The 21,739-nt window shown below is 37.6% G+C and overlaps 1 protein-coding gene across 1 annotated transcript in view; it reads right to left on the bottom strand.

Moving 5' to 3' along the window:
* Positions 1–13,553: 13,553 nt before the first annotated feature.
* Positions 13,554–21,739, bottom strand: part of aplp1 (amyloid beta (A4) precursor-like protein 1) — a 57,599-nt gene continuing 49,413 nt past the window's right edge. Inside the window, 10 exon segments of the mRNA XM_058745574.1 lie at positions 13,554–16,558; positions 18,318–18,461; positions 18,803–18,868; positions 19,546–19,576; positions 19,578–19,611; positions 19,839–19,862; positions 20,011–20,178; positions 20,263–20,362; positions 20,830–20,958; positions 21,296–21,454. Of these exon segments, the coding sequence (XP_058601557.1) occupies positions 16,457–16,558; positions 18,318–18,461; positions 18,803–18,868; positions 19,546–19,576; positions 19,578–19,611; positions 19,839–19,862; positions 20,011–20,178; positions 20,263–20,362; positions 20,830–20,958; positions 21,296–21,454 (957 nt within the window). The 3' untranslated portion in view covers positions 13,554–16,456.

Below are 21,739 nucleotides of genomic sequence, written 5' to 3'. Positions count from 1 at the left end.
CAGTCTAGTCTTCCTAGAAGATGACGCGAGTCTGAGGACAGTCATTTCAATAGGAGACTTCAGCTGAGGCAGTCCTGGTGCCCATGGCCCAGAACTTATGAGGGCAGGCCCCTCTGGGGAAGAGCGGCGTACACCGCGGTACACGGTGCCCGTCTCTCCTTAGTGCCCTCAGGAGATCGGTCTGCCAACCCTGCCATGTACGGTGTTCCAGGGCGCAGCGATCTCCAGCGAGCACACATCTCAGTTTTTTCCGCCCGGAAACGTAGCGGAGCTGAGATGCTCGCCACCCCCTTCAGGGGTCTCTAGAGCAGCTAGTTTGGCCGTCTCCTGCCGGTGTGCCGTTCCAGGACACCGAGCTAGCCGCTCTGGTTATACCAGAGGCCAGTCTTGAGAGACTGGTTCCCTTAGTAGACTATTTGGCAGCGTGAAAACTACTACCAAATGTGTCTCCATGGGACCTGCATACTGTAGAAAGAGGCTACAGAATCCAGTTTGGTTCTCCTCTGCCTCGTTTCAACGGGGTGAATCCCACTCTGGTGGTCCCCGAGCAGGTTCTGGTAATGGAACGAGAAGTAGAGTACTCTCTTGAGAAAGGAGGCCATCGAGGTGGTCCCTCCTTACGAAAGAGATTCCGGGTTCTACAGCCGGTACTTCATAGTTCCCAAGAAGGATGGAGGGTTGGCGTCCCATTTTAGATCTGCATCAGTTGAACCACTCAGTCAGCAGACTGAAGTTCAAGATGCTCAAACAGGTTGTGTCTCAGATCAGGTCCGAGGACGGGTTTGTCTCGATCGATCTAAAAGACGCATACTTCCATATCTCCATCCTTCTCACTCACAGGGAGTTCCTGAGGTTTGCTTTCGAGGGCGAAGCTCACCAATATCGGGTTCTTCCCTTCGGCCTAGCACTCACCCCGCACTTTTACAAAGTGTGTGGATGCCGTGTTAGCTCTGTTGCGGCTACAAGGCATCCGCATATCCACTTTGGTTGATTCTTGCTCAATCAGAGCAGATGGCGGCTCAACATCGAGATGTTGTTCTTGCTCACATGACAGTGTTGGGGTTAAGACTGAACGCCAAGAAGAGTGTGCTTTCTCCAGTACAGAGAACCACTTATCTTGGTGTGGTGTGAGATTCGACCACGATGCAGGCACGTGTGTCCCCTGCTCGGATCGAGTTGATCCTCACGGCAGTCAGGAGAGTGAAAGAAGGCCAGTCACTCAACAGTGGTGGCTCAAGACCAAGTGGTTCTCCCCAAGGGGAAACCCGCTTCACATGATCAAGGTCACGTGGTGGTGCCTACGCGCCTTAGACATGTGGAGACATCCTTGGTTCTTGTCTCAGGGCCTGGTGCTGGGAGCTCCGTGTCGCTGCATACGCTAGCGACGGACGTGTCCCTCACCCTGCCCTCAGTCTGTGGAGTACTCGCCGTCTCATGTGGCACATCAACTGCCTGGAGATACTGGCGGTGTTTCACAGAAACACTTTCTCCCAGACCTAAGAGATCGCTGGTGTTGGTGCGATAGCACCGAAAACACAGCGGTGGTCTCTTACATCAACCACCGAGGAGGTCTGCATTCACGCCCCCTGTACAGGCTGGCGTACCAGATCCTTGGGTGGTCCCAGGACAAACTCCTCTCGCTGAGAGCAGTTCACATGCCTGGGCATCCTAGTGTGGGAGCAGACATCCTGTCGAGGCAGGGGCTGAGGCCCGGGGAATGGATGCTTCACCCTGAGGAGAGTGTTTGGCCAGGCTCAGGTGGACCTCTTCGCTACTCAGTTAAGTACACAGCGCATGTCCCCTCTGGTACTCTCTAAATTCAGCCAGCTCCACTGGGGCTGGATGCCATGGTACAGACGTGGCCGAGGCTTCGTCTGTACGTTTTTCCCCGATCGCTCTGCTCCCGGGAGTTCTGGCGAGAGTGCGCTGGGACGAGGTCAGTCTACTTCTGGTAGCACCGTTCTGGCCGGGCCGAGTTTGGTTCCCGGACCTGATTTCTCTCCTTGACGGCTCTCCATGGGAGATTCCCATCAGGAGGGATCTTCTCTCACAAGCGGGGGTCTGTCACCCCCGCCCGGAGCTTTGGAAGTTGTAGGTGTGGCCCCTGAGGGGGCACAACCCATAGCTTCCGGTCTCCCAACCGAGGTTGTTGAGACCTTCCTCCAATCCAGAGCTCCCTCAGCGAGGAAACTATACGGCTTGAAGTGGAACTTTTCACTTCTTGGTGCAGAGACCGCCAGCTCGACCCAGTCAACTGCCCGATTGGTACAGTTCTGGAGTTCGTGCGGGCCTGTTCCTCCGCAGGGTTAACGCACTCCACCCTGAGGGTTTACGTGGCGGCTATACCGGCCTACCGCGCCCTTCTCGGTGGCCTTTCAGTGGGTAGGCACCCCTTAGTTACATGTTTTCTCCACAACACAAGGGACTTGTACACCCTGAAGTGAAGTGTCACTTCATGGTGCAGAGGTTGCCAGCTCGACCCAGCCAACTGCCCGTTTGGTACAGTTCTGGAGTTTGTGCGGGCCTGTTCCTCCGCAGGGTTAACTCACTCCACCCTGAGGGTTTACGTGGCGGCTATACCGGCCTACCGCGCCCTTCTCGGTGACCTTCAGTGGGTAGACACCCCCTAATACATGTTTCCTCCAGAGGCTGAGGCCTCCGGCCAGAGAGCGTTTGCTATGTGGTGGATCAGGATGCTATTCCATAGCCTCGAGTCCTCTGCTCTCCCCTCTTGGGGATCAAGACTCACTCTTCAGAAGTTGGCCTTCGGGACGCAGGCCCCGCTCACCTAGCCACCTGTGGCCTTTTCTCTCTCGCCCTAGCTGTGCTCCATCCACACTAGGCAGGGATTTGTCAGTCTGGCGGTGTAGGGATCTCATTCCCCTAGCGTTCTTGGACGCAGCTCGAGTTCCTGAAAAGGAACGTCTTAGGTTACGTATGTAACCCCAGTTCCTCGAGGGAACGAGACGCTGTGTCTCAAGGCCATACTTCCGGCATCCCTATGAGGGGTTGCTTCATTCCTGAAGCTGACGCCGTTTCCACCGCACGTGCTTTTATGCCTCCTGGTAGAGCCCTGCATTTCGGCCCGGGCCCTAAGGGCCCCGACTTTTTTACGTCCCTAGGGCCAGGGTTCGGGCCAATTTTCACGTCATAGTTCAGACGAGGGCCGGGCCTCGGGCCTGTTTTAGTTTTCTCCTTATTTTTATATTTTAGACATCCATCAATGTCTAAGCCAAGTGCTTAGAAAAGCGCTATATAAATGTAAGGAATTATTATTATTATCAATTAGTGATGAAAAAAATTGCCGCGCTGGTGGAAACAACACGAGACCGTGCCGCAACTGAGAAGAGCGGCTCGACGGTGTTTAGTGTCCCGCAGCAGCGATCACGCCGTCAGCGCAGCTGTTCTGCGTTCAAATACACGCAATAAAGCTTGCCGTAAAGCCCCAGCAAAAGTAATCACCATGAATGTGTCCAAGGGAAATAGTAAGGAGATATTTGAATTACTTATGAATTGTTTTCTGTGTCAGTGTTGCATCAGCGTGGATCCATCTCCTCATTAGACGCGCCTTTAGAGAGAAGTGCATTTTCACGGATTATGATTATAATGAATGAGTTTTTGTTTTTGATTTGATTTATTTCGTTAAGTAGTAATTTAAAGCTTTCTATAGATATATTTATCATGTCTGTGAGGCATGTATTCGCTGACTTTCGGTTCATTTTTGTGAAGCGATCCTGTTCAAGAAGAGACGGCAGAAAAGCGTGTCGTTTTATTAAAAGCACGACATTTTGTTGATATTGTGAGTGCACACAAATAGAAATAGACCCTTTACAGTGCCGAATGATGTATTACTCTTACCTTTATGAGCAAACATTACGGCCTATTTTAAGTTGTTTCCATTGGGGAAAAAAATGCAATTGATTGCAGAAGGGGGGGAAAAAAAGACGGGCTCGGGTCGGACTCGGGCCGGTAATTCTGTTAAACTGTCGGACACGGGCCGGGCTAGGGCCTGAGCATTTCGGGCCAGGGCCGGGCTAGGGCCTAAATTTGAGGCCCGTGCAGGGCTCTACCTCCTGGCCGTTACGTCACCCGCCCGTGACGTCTCGCCCATCCTTTGGACAGATTACATTTGTATCAGAGCGCGGTCACGCTGGAGGCGTTCCCCTAGCGTTCTTGGACGCAGCGTCTCGTTCCCTCGAGGAACTGGGGTTACATACGTAACCTAAGACGTTTCCAATACTAGTTTATAGTAGCACAATCAGTTTAGATAAACAGTCAAACTAGTTGTTAGGACTATAAGATTTATCATAGCCACGGAAAAGAGCTGGCATTAAGTCACAATTTTCTCCCAACATAATTACTTCTTACTTTAACTCTCAGCAATGTCACAGAATTTCTGAAAAAAATTTCACATTATTTTCTAAAAAGCACTATAGTACAATCAACTTTTTTTTTTTTTTTTTTTTTTTAGTTTTACAAAATTAAAACAGCACATTGTTTATTCATTGGCTTATTGTATTTTATTTAATTTATTTATTTATTTATTTTTTAGGAACAGAATTAATGCTGGAAAGTTAATTTTCTACAGTTTCATGTTTACAGTTTAAAAACAATGCATGAATAATAATAATAATAATAATACATTTTATTTGATGGCACCTTTCAAAACACCCATGGACACCTTACAAAACAAAATAGAAGAAACATTGAAACAAGCCCAAACAAGTTATCAATAATAAAATAAAATAATAAAATAATTTTAAAATAATAAGAGTTAAACTAGTAGAAACAATAAACACTAATGAATGAATGTATAGCTAAATTATTTTGATTTAATGTGATTTAACATTTTCTGTGTGTACAATATTAAGCATTGGGTTGCATTTGTACACAATGCTGGGACATTTGTTTATGGTTCTTTAAGCACAACAAAATATAACTTTACATGTACTGTACAGTCAACATGTGAAAACCCTGCTTTCCTCATTTCTTTCACTCAAACTTCTGAATGTAATTCTTCTACTAGAGTTAACTGCTTTAAAACCAGTTCTATATTTACCACATATCTCTTAGTTCTGCAAATCATCATACACCAGCAAGATAATCCGGCTTATCTATAGTTGTGGTTTGGTCAGATTCTGATATACTTGGATTTCTCGCCAAGATGACTGAACTAGGGGTGTGAACTAGGTTCCGAATACCTTATTCGGAAAGGCACGGATAATGGCTTTTAAAACGAATAACGGATAATGAATAATTAAGGCTACAGGACGTGCTTGCTAGATGCACAGGTGAGCCGGGGATCAGCATGATATTTTACACAAACCTCTAAATTCACGGAATGATGAGTGTGTGAAGTGAATGAACGTAAACTTTATGGAAGAAAAGAGCGCAAATCAAACACAGCTTGCTGTTGCCTCTCCGTGCATCTTTCAAAAATCAGAGCTTGGCAAGAGCAGGGTACAACGGGGCTAAAGGCGCCTTTGATATTATTTTCATCTAAACCACTAAATGGCGCAAAAACGTCGCGTTGCGCTTTCCAAAACATCCGCTTTTCAAGATACACGTGCTTATTTGTATGAACTTTGACGCGATCGCGCGCAGCAGTGCAAAGTTGATTCTGTGCTTACTTGATCTAATATTTGATGTATTTTAAAATGTTGTAGATTTAAGTAGCAAATGAGAATCGCTAAAATTAATGCATATATTTTGAGACAAAGGTCTTCTTTATGATTTTGTTTAAGATAATTAAAGCAACAGTTTTTAAATAATGAAAGAATGTGTAAAAGTATGGTATTTGGGGTAAAAAGCGCCTCTGCTGTTGGGGCTAAAGGCGCACAGTAATTAACATGATAATTAATAGATGGCTTACTTTTCTATTTGTTGACATGACATGGTTAGATTCAGATGGTAAATATCATATATTATGTTGTTATAAGTATCATATATATTATGTATGTGTCCATATTAGAGATATTCACCATGTTTAGAATGAAACCATCATATATTAAAACATGATATTAATCATAATAAAATATCATACCGTAAATATATTTTCAATTATTATTGGATCTCCTTCAATACTTTCAGAATCTTTACTAATTAAAATGATTTTGTTTCTGTATTTTAAAATATATATTTTTTATATTAACATATTTTAATGACAGTATATTTATTGAACATTTTTTATTTTGTTTACATTTTCTTTTTAAATTAAGCAGAAAACCGTACAAACTTTGCTAAAGTGATTGCTTTGAACAAGTATTGACTTAGACATTATTAAACAAAACATTATTTTAGCTGAAGTATTCGTATCAATACCGTGGGCCTTTTACCCCGTGTGTGGGTTTAAAGGCCCTCCTTGCCACCTCATACATTTATAAGTTTTTTAAACAAAATAAACAACTTGAATGATTTATTTTCACACAAAATCTGTTGCTCCATTAATGTTCAATACAACGTATATATATTTTTTCTGCAATTATACATTTTAGGCGCAGTGAATGGCACATTTTTTCTTAAGGTGGGCCTTTAGCCACGTTGTACCCTATCTATCGCTAAGAAAATATGCTATTTGCACTTAGTGTAAATAGCATCTATTATAAAGTGATCTACATAAAGTTACTTTTTGTTTGTTTGTTTGTTTTACAAAGTTGCACTGTTTTCCCGCAAACACATTAAAAACACCTGAGAGAAGAATTCAGCATGTAAAATGTTTCTGCATCGCCCACACTGAGGTAAGCAATTAACTATTAATTTAATATGTAAATTGCAGGGACAAATAAGGCCATAGTAACCATCATAGCAGGCCTAATTGTTTAAAAAATATTTAATTGGCATGTTGCATGTGTTTTATATGGTTAGATTAACATTTTCTTGAAAATCATTTCCAGAGAGCGAATATAGTTTACACTTTCTCAGACATCACAATACTCACAAAATAATTGTGCACACAAATTCTTCTGCTTCTCTATCTTATGAAAGTTGACTGTGCTGCACAAAAGTCTCTCATCTACCATAACTTGAATTGGCCAATGGCCAAAAAAAATTAATGATAAGATAATTTCCAGTTGATTATTACAGATAGGCCTACCTTTTTAATAGTTTCTAATGACCTGGAATAAAATGTTTTGTCACATATCACTTGAATTGATCAGGGCTGGTTATAAACTATTATATAAAAACTATTAATAAACTACAAAGTAAGGATCTATATAATTGGTATTCCCTATAGCTCTTTCACCTTATTTTTTTCTCTCCCTGCTCGTGACCTTTGTAAATGTTGACAAAACAAATTAAAAGAAGTTCTTGTTTTGTTTGTTTTCATTCTTTTCTTTCTTGTTTTACTTTTGAAAATAAAGAATGGTTCATAAAACTAGAAAGAAGGCTGATCTTTTTTGTACAAAATGAAGTAACTATGTTTCACATTTATTTTCCACATTTTTCACAATAAATTCACATACTTAATTTGAGAAATAACATCTAAAACCAAAGCAATCAACACCAACAACAGTAAAGACAATAATCAGATAAATGCAGTTGCACACAACAATAAAAAGAGCATAAATTAACAAAAAGACCAAAGGAAAAATGTCCTGCTGGCACTATCTAGTGGCAAACATGAAGAAGTACATTAAGCTTACATTAAGCATATTTTTATCATTTAGATTCAGGGCTTGACATTAACACCCACCAACCCAAGTACTCCAGAGTGCAGCCTGGACGATGGGGCGAGGCGACACACACTCTATTGAACTCTATAGTGATAATTCACTGTATTTTAGTAATGGACAAACACAAACATAAGCGGCTGATTTAACATTTTAAAGCACAACCATTTTTTTGTTGTTGTTTAAGGACACTGAAAAAATGATACCTTGAATTTACTAAATGTTTTTAAGGTAAGTGGTTGCAATTAATTTATTTTGTGTACAATACTCATGCATCACAAGCATGACGTTGTTTAAAGTGCTAATAAAAATGTTTCATGGCAAACTCATGTTTCCTTGTTTACCTCTTAATAAAATATTTGAGCCTATATATTGGTTCTCTTATAGTTTTTAAAGGTTCCTATTTTATAGTAAATAAGTGTCCACTTGAAATCGGGTATTAAAATCCAATTATTTATGTATCCACCCCCTCAGCGTGTGTTCTAATCTGTGTACGTATGGGACGAAATTAGTTTAAGTTATTAACACTTATTGTAGCCATAGGCCTAGCTGCATAACTATCAAAAAAATAAAAAAATAAATAATAATACTTGGACCTGTAGCAATAAGTAGCCTACATGAAGACTTTTAAGAAGGTGACTAAAAGAGACCTTCACAATTAGTATTTGTTTATTTATTAAGTAATGACTATAATAACTACTAAAAACCTAAAAGGGATAGTCAGAAGAGTATATATTTCTGTCTTACAGTGATTCCTGGTTCTTTTTAAAGGATCGAGCCACAAAACCAAATTAATTTGTGCATAAATAGCCTACATATAAAAGTATAAATAAAAATTGGCTATATCCTACAGCAGAGAAGTGACATGACAATTTACTGCTTAAATACACACTTAAGCACATTAATAATAATATTTGCTGTATCAGGTTTAATAACAGCAGTTTTAGTAAACAAAAACATTCAAAATATATGCAAAGATATATTGTTTCAGCATTGCAAGGTTTTTATTCACATTATCCAAATAGCATATTAATCAAATTGATAAAACTTTCTCTTTGGTATTCCTGGTTATTTTGAGAATTTCCCCTTGCAGCCATTTTATAGGATTCATGACAATGGTCACTTAAGCAGTAAAACTGCAAAATCCTTTTTTGTTCTCATTTCAAATCTGTTGTCTGTCATGTGAAAGGGAGGCAGTTTTTTTTTTTTTTTTCAAATTACAAATATACAGTATATATATATATATATATATATATATATATATATTAAAATAATATATTCTTTTAACAATTGTAAATTAAATTTGCATTTCATTTTGCTGTATTACTGCATCACTGGCATAATGGCATCCTATTACATTTTTAATTATTCAGATAATTAATTTCACTCTTCAACACACTCTTGATCTTTTATTAAAACAATTTTTGTACAGCTGGAACAGGAAAACAGTAACATGAAGTAAAATATCACAGGAACCACAGACTGACTCAAGACCCAAACTCAGAAGAAAAAAAATAACACCAACAGAAATAAGCTGTATTACATAATAACAATTAAAACTTTTTTTTTTAAATAAATTAATACTTTTATTCAGCAATGATGTGTTAAACTGATAAAAAGTGATAGTAAAGACTTACATTATTAGAAGAGATTTCTGTTTTAAATAAATGCTTTTCTTTTAAACCTTTTATTCCTCAAAGAATTCAGAAAAAGTATCACATGCTCTCAAAAAAATATTAACCAGTACAACTGTTTCTAACGTTGATAATAAATTAGCATTTTAGAATGATTTCTAAAGATTATGTGACATTGAAGACTGGAGTAATGGCTGATGAAAATTCAGCTTTGCATCGCAGAAATAAATTATATTTGAAAGTATATTAAAATAGAAAACCATTTTTTTTTAATTACAATAACATTTCACAATATTACTGTTGTTTTCTGAATTTATGATGAAATAAATGCAGCCTTGATCGGAATAATAGTCTTCTTTAAAAATAAAATAAAAATACAAATCTTAACCCAAACATTACATGATATTATGCATGGTGTTTTAATGTGGCTGATCAGGTTATATGATCTGCATATCAATCACAGTATTGCCTTAATCACACATAAATGGAACTATGTAACTACCGTTAAATAAAAGAGGGTTTTTGTTTGTTTGTTTGTTTTACAAAGTTGCACTGTTTTCCCTGCAAACACATTAAAGACACCTGAGAGAAGAATTCAGCATGTAAAATGTTTCTGCATCGCCCACACTGAGGTAAGCAATTAACTCTGGGCAGTGCCCTAATATGTAAATTGCAGGGACAAATAAGGCCATAGTAACCATCATAGCATCATAGCAGGCCTAATTGTTTAAAAAAATATTTAATTGGCATGTTGCATGTGTTTTATATGGTTAGATTAACATTTTCTTGAAAATCATTTCCAGAGAGTGAATATATTTTACACTTTCTCAGACATCACAATACTCACAAAATAATTGTGCACACAAATTCTTCTGCTTCTCTATCTTATGAAAGTTGACTGTGCTGCACAAAAGTCTCTCATCTACCATAACTTGAATTGGCCGATGGCCAAAAAAAATTTATGATAAGATAATTTCCAGTTGATTATTACAGATAGGCCTACCTTTTTAATAGTTTCTAATGACCTGGAATGAAATGTCTTGTCACATATCACTTGAATTGATCAGGGCTGGTTATAAACTATTATATAAAAACTATTAATAAACTATAAAGTAAGGATCTATATCATTGGTATTCCCTAGCTCTTTCACCTTTCTCATTTTACTTTTGAAAATAAAGAATGGGTGATGAAACTAGAAAGAAGGCTGATCTTTTTTTGTACAAAATGAAGTAACTATGTTTCACATTTATTTCCCACATTTTTCACAATAAATTCACATACTTAATTTGAGAAATAACATCTAAAACCAAAGCAATCAACACCAACAACAGTAAAGACAATAATCAGATAAATGCAGTTGCACACAACAATAAAAAGAGCATAAATTAACAAAAAGACCAAAGGAAAAATGTCCTGCTGGCACTATCTAGTGGCAAACATGAAGAAGTACATTAAGCTTACATTAAGCATATTTTTATCATTTAGATTCAGGGCTTGACATTAACACCCACCAACCCAAGTACTCCAGAGTGCAGCCTGGACGATGGGGCGAACTCTATAGTATCTTATTATCGGTTTAGTAACCATGGTAATTTTAGTTGAATTTAGTTCAAGATGAATAGAGCTGTTTTACATTAGCATTTCATTAAAATTTTCATGAGGATCGGGGGATCAGCACAAAGTTGGGATTTTATACGCAAATGATGATAATTCACTGTATTTTAGTAATGGACAAACACGAACACAAGCAGCTGATTTTACATTTTAAAGCACAACCATTTTTTTGTTGTTGTTTAAGGAGATGAGTTATAGGCTACACTGAAAAAAAAATGATACAATGAATTTACTAAAAAAAATGTAAGGTAAGTGGTTGCAATCAATTTGTTTTAGCTACATTTAAAAAAAAATAATTTAGTTGACTTAACTTTTTATTTAAATGTAGCTGAAATAAATTGTTTGCAACCACTTACCTTAAAAAAAAAAAATCATTTTTTTCAGTGCACAATGCTCATGCGTCACAAGCATGACATTGTTTAAAGTGCTAATAAAAATGTGTGTGTGTGTGTTCTAATCTGTGTATGTATAGGATGAAATTAGTTTGTTATTAACACATATTGTAGCCATAGGCCTAGCTGCATAACTATCAAAAATAAAATAAAAACTTGGACCTGTAGCAATAGTGTAACGAGACCAACGAGACGAGAAGCGTGCGGATCCATTTGCAAGCTTTTATTGAGCAGAGACGTGGTCATAACAGGCAGGGTCAAACAGTGGCAAACAGGTCTATCATAGGCAAGGCAGAGAGTAATCCAAAACGGGCCTGGGTCGGTCGACAGCGAACAGTATCCAAAGTGGCTTGACGAGAGAGGAGATCTGAAAACGAAAGCAAAAGTCCAGGCAGGGGAAAACACAATCTAAAACAGGCAAGGGAAAACTATCAAGGGCTCTGTAGAGTAGCTAAGGCTAGAGGAGCGATAAGTGCATACAATACTCGGCAGTGAGGGAGAGAAAGTCCATGGCTTAAGTGTGTGATATGATAGCTGTGTGATCAGTGCCTTCAGCTGTGTATGTGCAATCAGTGTAATCAGCTGTGTATGTGTCATATGGATGATGGGAAATGGAGTCCAGTGTGATGTATGGTGTGAGAGTCAATGTGGTGAGCGAGTGACCTCTGGTGGTGAGTGAACGGAAGTTCATAAACCGGATTCGTGACAAATAGGTAGCCTACATGAAGACTTTTAAGAAGGTGACTAAAAGAGACCTTCACAATTAATATAATACAATTAATACAATTAATAAGTATAAATAAAAATTGTCTATATCCTACAGCAGAGAAGTGGCATGACCATTTACTGCTTAAATACTCACTTAAGCACATTAATAACAATATTTGCTGTATCAGATTTAATAACAGCAGTTTTAGTAAACAAAAACATTCAAAATATATGCAAAGATATATTGTTTCAGCATTGCAAGGTTTTTATTCACATTATCCACGCATAAAACTCCAATTTACACTGATAGTCAGGGCTTAGTCAGTGCTTATCCACTGGGAATGTAGAGGGAAAACACTACACACAGTGTAGAGGATTGGCTGTCTCGATGTGTGTGTGTATGCCAGTTCACCTTATTTGCGTGTGGACTATGCATGGCACTAAATACGTTTTTTTCCAGGTCACCCAAAGAGCAGCCTAAGGCCCCTGACAACCTTAACCTTCACTTTATTGATTCTTCATCAAGACATGGAAAGATTTTGAAGTACTGATGAATGGACACAAATCAATCTGGATACAGCTGTGACCCCAGTTAAATATAATTACTATAGTTTATGCAATAAACTGTTTATGCAATAATCGAATCCCCCTCCCCGAACCGTGGTTGTGCCCTCGTAATGCCATTTCTCCCCTGTCCCTCCGGAGGTCTGTGCATGCCACTGCCTCTTCTGTTCAAAAGTACTTATGGACAATGTACTGGCAGTTCTCAAATTGACATCACTGTCATCAGTTTTAATTTTTTTTTTTTATTATATCAATTACAGACAGAGCTGATGGAAAATTCAAAGATGCCAGTATGTGTACTTCCCTCGGCTCTCAATCTCGGGTGGCTGGACATCATTCTTGCTAGTTGTTCCTGAGGTTCTAAACAAAAGATGAGTCATCAAACTCTTCTAAAGATACTACACCCCCCAAAAATCAAGTGATTTAGTAGTTCTCCTCTCATATGCAGTAAACGGGTGAGCTTTGCATACTGTGCTTGAGAGGCACCCAAAAGCCAAATGACGTGCAGAAGTTATTGGTAGCAATTGCAAACGCAGCATGCAAAGCTCTTACATTTAGGTCCTCAGCAACAACAGTAATTATTACATAGGCTTCATCTATAAAAATTATGTACTTTGTAATGTGTACTGTAAATGTGTTTTTTTTGTAGCTAAAAAAGTTTGTGCTTCCTGTTTCTCTACTTTGTTAAAAAAAAAAAAAAAAACAATGAATGTTCACCAACCCACTTAAGTGGAAAAAACATCATTCAGCAAAATGACCATGCATGCACAATGTAAAATTATTGAAAACTTAACTGGCTGTATTGAGTTGGCAACTCTAGAAACAAGCCTGACCATTTTGATTTGTGGTGAACGTAAGCTACTAATCTTGAATTGAAATTAAATGACTAGCTGACATAAATGTTTATTTCCCTGGTTAAAAATGACCAGAAGCTTGCTGACAGGATGATGCTGTTCACAATAACACCACTATTCCAAAAGGGAAAAGCCACAGTCAAACTTTGTGGGTCATTTATAATTTTATTGTTGTTTTAATGCAAGTACAACAAGCCAGATCAGTTCACAGGTTGCTTGCTCTTACAATACACGTCAATTAAAAATATAACACATTAGTTGGCCTTCCAATCATATCCAGAACATGTCTTTGGTGAAATTCAGAGTGATTCGAGATCAGCTTATTTCATTGCATTGGCTTCAGTAGCTTAATGACAAGTTTCTTAAAGCACCAGTTCATCAAATTTTCAAGGTTCATCAAACTTGACTTTTAACCAATTATTTTACATTATCAAGCTGTATCTTCAAATACATGCTATGATGCTAGTCATTTGAAAGATAAAACTGGGGTGTGTAGGATGTTCAACACATTATGTAGACTAAATGGGTTTCCATCTTAACCTTTACTTTATTGATTCTTCAGCAAGACGAGGAAATATTTTGAAGTACTGATGAATGGACACAAACGAATCAATCTGGATACAGTTGTGCTCTCAATTAATTAGTTTACTTTTCAAGCATGAGACCCGTTCAGTGTTTACAGTCCAAATCTATATAGCAAATGACCCAAACTCCAATTAATATTGACTTAAATAAAAAATACATACAGTATAATTACATCCAAAACACAGCATTGAAAAAGGCAATAATGCAGCAGTTAAAACATCCGTAAATTTGTTTACATTTTTATTGGTTCAGGATAAGAGAGGGAAGTGTCATCTCAGCCAAGAGAAGACACGTATAAACTTAGATTCGATCCCAATTGAATACACTGTCCTAAATCTACCTGATGCTGGTACGAAATCTATATAAGAGTCCTAAATTAGGGCATCAAATCACAATTTTAACTCATCACAATTCATAAATTCACATCAGAGCGATCAAAACAACAGTAGGCCGTTCATGTTTTGCTTTAAGTGCCATGAGCTCTGGTGCAACGTGTTGTATTAGGCCAGTCTAACCTGGAGAGGTCTAAATGAGGATTTATGAATCTAATGATGCCTTAAAAATAATTAGTATGCCTCGAGAAGCTTCCGTCCAATGTGTGTTTAAACAAGCTTTTTCTGTGGTTTGGCTTCAGTTCATGTTTTTTTTTTTAAATGTTGCAGAACAAAGGAAGACAAAAAAGGCAATCAAATACAAACAATCATGTCATACGGTTTGGTGTGTCTCGACTCAGAAAAAAATCAGTACACTTTTTTCTAAAAATAAATAGGTTTCACAGGACAGAGTTTGGTTTGGTATAAAAGTGTAGTTTTGGACTGAAGTAATGCTAAACACAAACGTACTGGGCCCACATTTTGGTTTCACTTCTGCTGATATGTCACTTAATATTTAAACACGGGATGATGCTGTATTCTTCTCAAAAACCTGTTCGTTCTACTAATAAAAAGATTTAGAGCAAGACATGTCCTTTCTACAACAGGCTAACAGTAATTGTTGCGTTCATGTTATTTGTGTCACAGCGACAGACATCCAAAAATTTGATTTAAAATTTCTATCATGTACTAGAACAGAAATGCATTAGACAGACAACTCTAAAACCCTCTAATATTAAAAAACAAAAAAACAAAAACAAACAAACTTGATTTTCAAGACTTAGTGACACGTGTACAGAAACTTAAACCAGTTCTGGAATCACATCTTGGCAGTCAAAGTTGTTTACCACTTTTCAGAGGTGTCACTAGATTCAGTTACGCAACACAAACCCTCGACAGTTAAATCAACTACTGTATGAAAACGGAGCGATTAGCTAAGCTAACTAACCTACGCTCTAACCGCCGCGGTGTGTTAGGAGGGACGTGAATGGAGCCTATGTCTACCGAAGATACATTCAGTCAGGAGTCACTGTGTCATTTTCTTGTGCTGGTTTATACAACAGTCCGTTTTCAATCAGCCATGTTAGGAAATGTTTCGTTCTCTGTGTGAGCAGCACAAGGTCATCTTTACGTCCACACGTTGCGTCGATACAAATTAATGATAGAAACGTCTATTCGAGTTACGTCTTTAGTTATGTACACGTCATTGTTGCACTGTGATATTTTCATTTTTATCAAAAAGCAAGAAACAGGACCAACACAAGTACGTTATAGCATCATACACCAAATTTTGCATGCTTTTCTTTACGCGTATGGACTTCAGATTACTTAGAATTGACTTTTAAAGAAGCAATACCAGAAAAATATTCTAAGCTTTCGGGTAGTATTGTTCGATGAACGTTCGTGGTACATTTAAAACACTGATTCAGTTTCTTAAGGTGTGATTTGAGACTAAGAATCTACCAGAATGTCCGTCGGATGAGTTATACGTGAATACAAACCTCGTTCGTTTTATGTCTAAAGTCAAACAGAATGAAACTAGCAGTCTAAAATGACTCGAATCTATAACTATGTCGTCTTAGAGGGTCAAAACATCTTCCGGTGAACTCAAAAATATATCATTCATATCACAGTTTCACCATGAAATAAACTCTGCTTTGAAAATAGAAATGACAAAACAAACCACTCGGGTCGATCACGTTTAGCTTCTTTGAAACACGTAATTCATTCGGAAAGAAAGTGTGACGCTATTCCAAGATTTTAAAAGGGCCGAACATGCTCGGCGCGGCCACACCCTCATGAACGAAATCAAAAACCGGGGGATAAATGAGCTTTCGGTGCTCTGCGGATTCTCTTATTAGTGTCTCTCCCTGATGAGAGAGTAGTATGCAAACGTTTTACTACAAACTCCCTATATTTGCGTGCCGGGTTTGTTGTACATTTTGAACATCGGTCATATAGACATACATACAGTACGAGGGAGAGGGGGTTGCAGTGGGAACCCCAATCGAAAAACGGGAGGCGAGAGAGGAGGGCATGGCCTTGAGACTGCAGAGCCCTCCTCAGTTCATTTGCTCGAAGAATTTGTAAGTGGGGTTTTCATAGCCGTGATTCTGCATCTTATTCAGCTGTCTCTCCTCGGGGGTCAGCATGGGGTCGACCTGCTGGGAAAGAGACGGGGAGATGGGGAAAGAATCGCTTAGAATGGAGCATAAGTGAAATTAAATGGGAAAAATTTATGAACGGAAACATTATAATACGCTGGCTGGCCGTGAGCAAATCTGAAATCATTAAGGCAGGCTTCCCATATGGAAAAACGTTATAAAATTTAACAAGATTAGAGACTTGTCTTGTCACGTGTGTCCAACCAGTATAAAAATGCAGGAAATGCAATAAAAAAAGAAGAAGAAAGAAATAAAACTGTTTTATGAATGTTAGCAAATACAAATCTCAATTTTCTTTTTAAAAAATAAAACGACAGGATACTCAAATACCTTGTGTAATATAATATTTCAAAACTGCCAAATCTTTAATAAATCTTTGATAAATCTATTAGTATTTCTCTTTTTTTGTAATACCTTTCCATCTAAAATGCTGAGTAAAATATTGTAATAGTAATATTTAATTTGTAGCTAGTATTATAATTTAGGTCAAAGTGTGAGGCCATCCTAATTTCCTAAAAAAATTACTTTAAGATTTTTTTAAGGAAATCTGAATTATTTGTAAGTTTTTTTTTTTTTCTCAAGACAAAAAAGATAAAAAGTTAAAACATTAAGAATGTTTTGTTAATCCGGGCCCTATATGCATTCACATATACAGAGAGCACAATTTTCCATAATTTTCATTATATACATGCTTGATTCTGTCAAATATTTGTGCATTATAATGTTCTACCATCATTATAAGATCATAAAACATAAATTCATATTATGATCTACCATTTATGTATAATAACATACCATCTTAACTGATACTTGATTGCTGTTAGATTTTTGAGTAGAAAAACTTAAATCTTACATATATCTACAGATTATTACTTTATATCTTGAAATTACAACATTCTCTCTCACAACTCTCAAAAACTGCAGTATTATATCTCATAATTACAGCTTTAGTTTAAGCAAAATTATTTTTATTTTAAATTTTATTTCAAAATAGTCTTTTTTTATTTTTTGCTCTGAAGCAGAAAGAGTCCACTGTCTATACAAAATAATTTCAACTCAAATTTTTATTTCATGTCCATTTAAATATTTATTGGGTAAACAGTCATGCAATTATTGAAAAAGAAACCCCAGTGATGTTATTTATGATTCATATAGGCCTGTATTTATCTTTTACAAGTTTCACACATAAAAGGAACCTGTTTTGTAATCTGAAACCTACATTAATTATGAGATATTTAGCAGAATACTGTATGTACAACATATATACACTCTAAAAAATGCTGGGTTAAATACAACCCAGTGCTGGGTAAAATATGGATGAACCCAGCGGTTGGGTTAAACATTTAATCCAACTGTTGGTTGAAAACAACCCAGCATGTGTTCTGACCAGTATTTAACCCAGCATTTTTTAGAGTGTAATGTATGTAGAACTTTTGAATCAAATATAAATTCTGTTTCATGACTTGAATTTTCCTGTTATGCTTGTTTCCCTATCAAATCAAAGTGTCAAATGCAAAATAACTAGATATGAAAACAGACAGCAGCAGGAAACTGCTTCAGGGGTTGGTTGTTACTTCCTCGTGCTAAATATGATGCTTAAATGGTTTATGGTGTATTTCAACAAGGCTATCACATTACAAAAACCAGAAACATTAGCCAGAAGCCATTTTGAGTCTGGGTTTGACCCTGTTTCTTGCATTTGCTGCTTCAAATACAAACACACATATGTCAGCAGTGATCCTCTCAGACGAACTCTCACCTCCACTATGCCATGACTGATGGTTCCATACGGCTTACGGCGGACTAACAACAAGCTGATGACCATCACCATTGCGATGGCCACGGCAACCACCAGCAGCCCCACCATTGCCCCACGGTTAAACGTCTCCAAAACATCCGGCTGCTGTGATAGAAAACAATGAGGCATTGAGTTTCACATTCAGTACAATACAGGAACCAAATCAGCACCTGAGGGCACCTAACTCGCTTAAGATGGAAATGCATCCTATCCATGTCCTCCAAATGCATTCTATTCTATCCGTGTTCGTTTGTATCTGTCAGAGCTCAACTAAGCATATAGTAACTTTTAGCTAAGTGTCCAAATAAATGCTTCACATCTATGCTTATGCTGAACTTAAAGTACAATGAGAAATATTGGGCTCTGTGAAGAGCTAAATGAAGAAAACTTAACATTAGACTTGACATAAGAAATGAATTGACAAATGAAGGGCTTTAGATGCTCACCAGCTCATCTCTCTGGATTCCTGGAGACTTGTAGACCACCTGCTTCAGCTCCACAGACGTGTTGATCTGAGGAACACACAAACACTGACTTAATCATGTGACAAGAAAATCATTTTAAATTCTACTCAAGCTTGCTACTTAGAAGTATGGAATAATTAAAAATATATATATAAATCAGATTTTTTTTTCTTAAGGAAATATCAACTCATTCAACTCCAGATTGTGCCACCCAGTGGTCAAACTGCAAGACTGCAGAAATGCCATACTGTCTTCAGATCAGTATTAATAATAATAAAAAATAATGACGATGATGATGATAACTATTATTATTTATTATTATTACAATTGTAATATTTGTATTTAATAATAATACTAATTTTATTATTATATAATTACATATATAATTACAACATTTCTGGACAAAATCTGCAGCCCTATAAAAACACAAAGCAAGCCTGGAGCTTTTAAAATTGCAGTTGCAATTTTAATCAGTAATATTGCAAATAGACTTTTTCCTCAAATCGTGCAGCCCTATCGGACATGCATCTTAGTAAGGTCACGTGACAACAATGCAGCATAACTACAGTTTTATATGTGGACTAAATAGGTAGTAGGTAGTAGTAAACAGTGAATACTATGCAGTATTCAGTAAGTACTAAGCATGAATTTAAGAAAGTATATGCTGAGCAATACTGTACATGTATAATGTAAATGTGATATTTTGTGTTAGAATTTGTCCTAACCTTCTCCTCATATTCATAAGTTGGTCCTCTCGGAGGTGGTGTAGTCATACTCATCCACTGATGAAACTGTGGACATATAGAAATATAAATATATAACTATAAATAAATAAATATATATATGTATATAACACACACCCAGACACATATGTATGTATGTATGTATGTATGTATATATATATATATATATATATATATATATATATATATATATATTCATTCAACTATACAGTATGTAAACAAACTATAACATGAAATTAAATTATAGTAAGTATGATCACAGCTTTAGGATTTACCTTTCTTTTCGTTAGGCTGGGGGTCTACATTAGGAAAAATTAAAGAAATAAAAGGAATAGGATAAAGGATGGTTAGTATTTTCAGATTGTTAACATGCTCAAGAATGTTTTGTGTTAAGCTCCATTTCCTTCCTCATATTGCATGTGTTTTGTATAGATGTGGTTATTGTACCGATGCGTGGTGGGTAGGGGCGATTCTGGAAAGCTCTGTCTTCTTCCTCCTCGTCATCTCGCTCTTCTTCGCTCTCGGCAGGAAGCAGCTCTTCAGTAGTGCGCGTCTCAGAAAAGGAAGTGGTCATGAGCTCGCTGATGTCCCCCCTCTCTGTTCTCACCAACTCCTCTGCAGAGACACATAGATTCAATGAATGATTTTGAAAACGTTTTGACTTTGAGGCAAGAAAGGATTCACAACAACACATCTTACGGATCTCATCGTGAAGTTTCTCAGCCAGGCCGGGGACCTTGTACAGCAGAGCCAGGCTCTGGTTCATTCTCTCTTCGATCACATGGAGGTGTGTGTACACCTTCAAACACAGATATTAAATTACTTTTTCATTCATATTTGCACTATTTGACATGACCAAGCAAGTCTTTTTCATATCTGCATTAAACAGGCAGACACGAGCAGCAAGACATTTTGGTTTCTATTCCTGTCATGCTGTGCTAGGTAGCTCCACCCACACTGAAATCTTATTGGTCCAAAATTCTGCTTCAAACAACAACATATTACAAATCACATAGGTTCTGATAGGCTATTATTATTTAATAATAATAATACAATTAATGATCATGATAATGATTCTGCTGAATTTATTAGCACATGTTTATTTCAACATTTTTAAAGTCCAAGGTTATATCTGTTAATAGTAGTTTATGCATTGCAAAATAGTTGCTAATGTTAAAACCTTAAATTAATGTTAACAAATCAGATCTTATTGTAAAGTGTTAAAGCTGTAGACATGAATTGAAGAGCAGATTTGGCGTCTCAAACCTGGAACTTCATCTGCTCAGCTTTCTGGGGGTCAGCAGACTCAATGTGCTGGTAATGACGTAGAGTGTGTCGTCTGTCCTTCTGCTCTGCGGCCATATAACGCTTCAGAGCCTGAAGAACACGGTCCGGCTGCGAGGGAGCAGGAGAAAGAGAAATCATGTCAAAAGGAGACTGGTAGTGAATTAGAAACAAAATATTTAATACAGTACTACATGAACAATCAGCTATAAAAAGATAAGCTATCTTTTTGCTGTAGCTCAGACAGTTGAGCTTGGCACTAACAACAGCAAGGTCACAGGTTTGATTCCCACAGAAGGCAAGAACTGACAGAATGGTACCCTGAATGCAATTTAAGACACTTTGGATAAATGTTGATAACAATAAAGAAGAAAATACATTGTTTACATACTGCAAATATTGTATTGTGCTAATATTCTCATAGCAGTTCTCTGTAAGAGGGACAGACCTGTGGAGGGTCGCTCTGCACAGCGCTCAGATAGCTCTCCAGAGCCAGTCTACGGTTGTTATTCAGGGTGGCAACAACGCGAGCCAGGTGCGTCTCCACCAGCCTCTGCCTCTCACCTGCTACCTGCTCCTCAAGGGTCTGTAAAACAGACTGGAAGTGCTGGGAAAGAGAGAGAAATTTGTGAGAATAGTCACAGTAATGACTAAACACATAAAGTAGCATTCACAGAAACACTTTAGTATAGGGACCAATTATCAGTATTAACTAGCTGCTTATTAGCATGCCTACTATTAATATATTGGCTGTTTATTAGTGGTTTTAGAGCACATATTCTGCATGACCATATTCTACATACCTAATACATAAACTTGACTATTAATAAGCAGCAAATTAGGAGTTTATTGAGGCAAAAGTCGTAGTTAATGGTTTGTTAATGGCGAGAAT

This window comes from Onychostoma macrolepis, chromosome 15 (genome assembly GCF_012432095.1).
Source record: "Onychostoma macrolepis isolate SWU-2019 chromosome 15, ASM1243209v1, whole genome shotgun sequence".
NCBI lineage: Eukaryota > Metazoa > Chordata > Actinopteri > Cypriniformes > Cyprinidae > Onychostoma > Onychostoma macrolepis.
The sequence above is the reverse complement of the archived record's forward strand: the minus strand, read 5'-3'. Positions and strand labels throughout refer to the sequence as shown.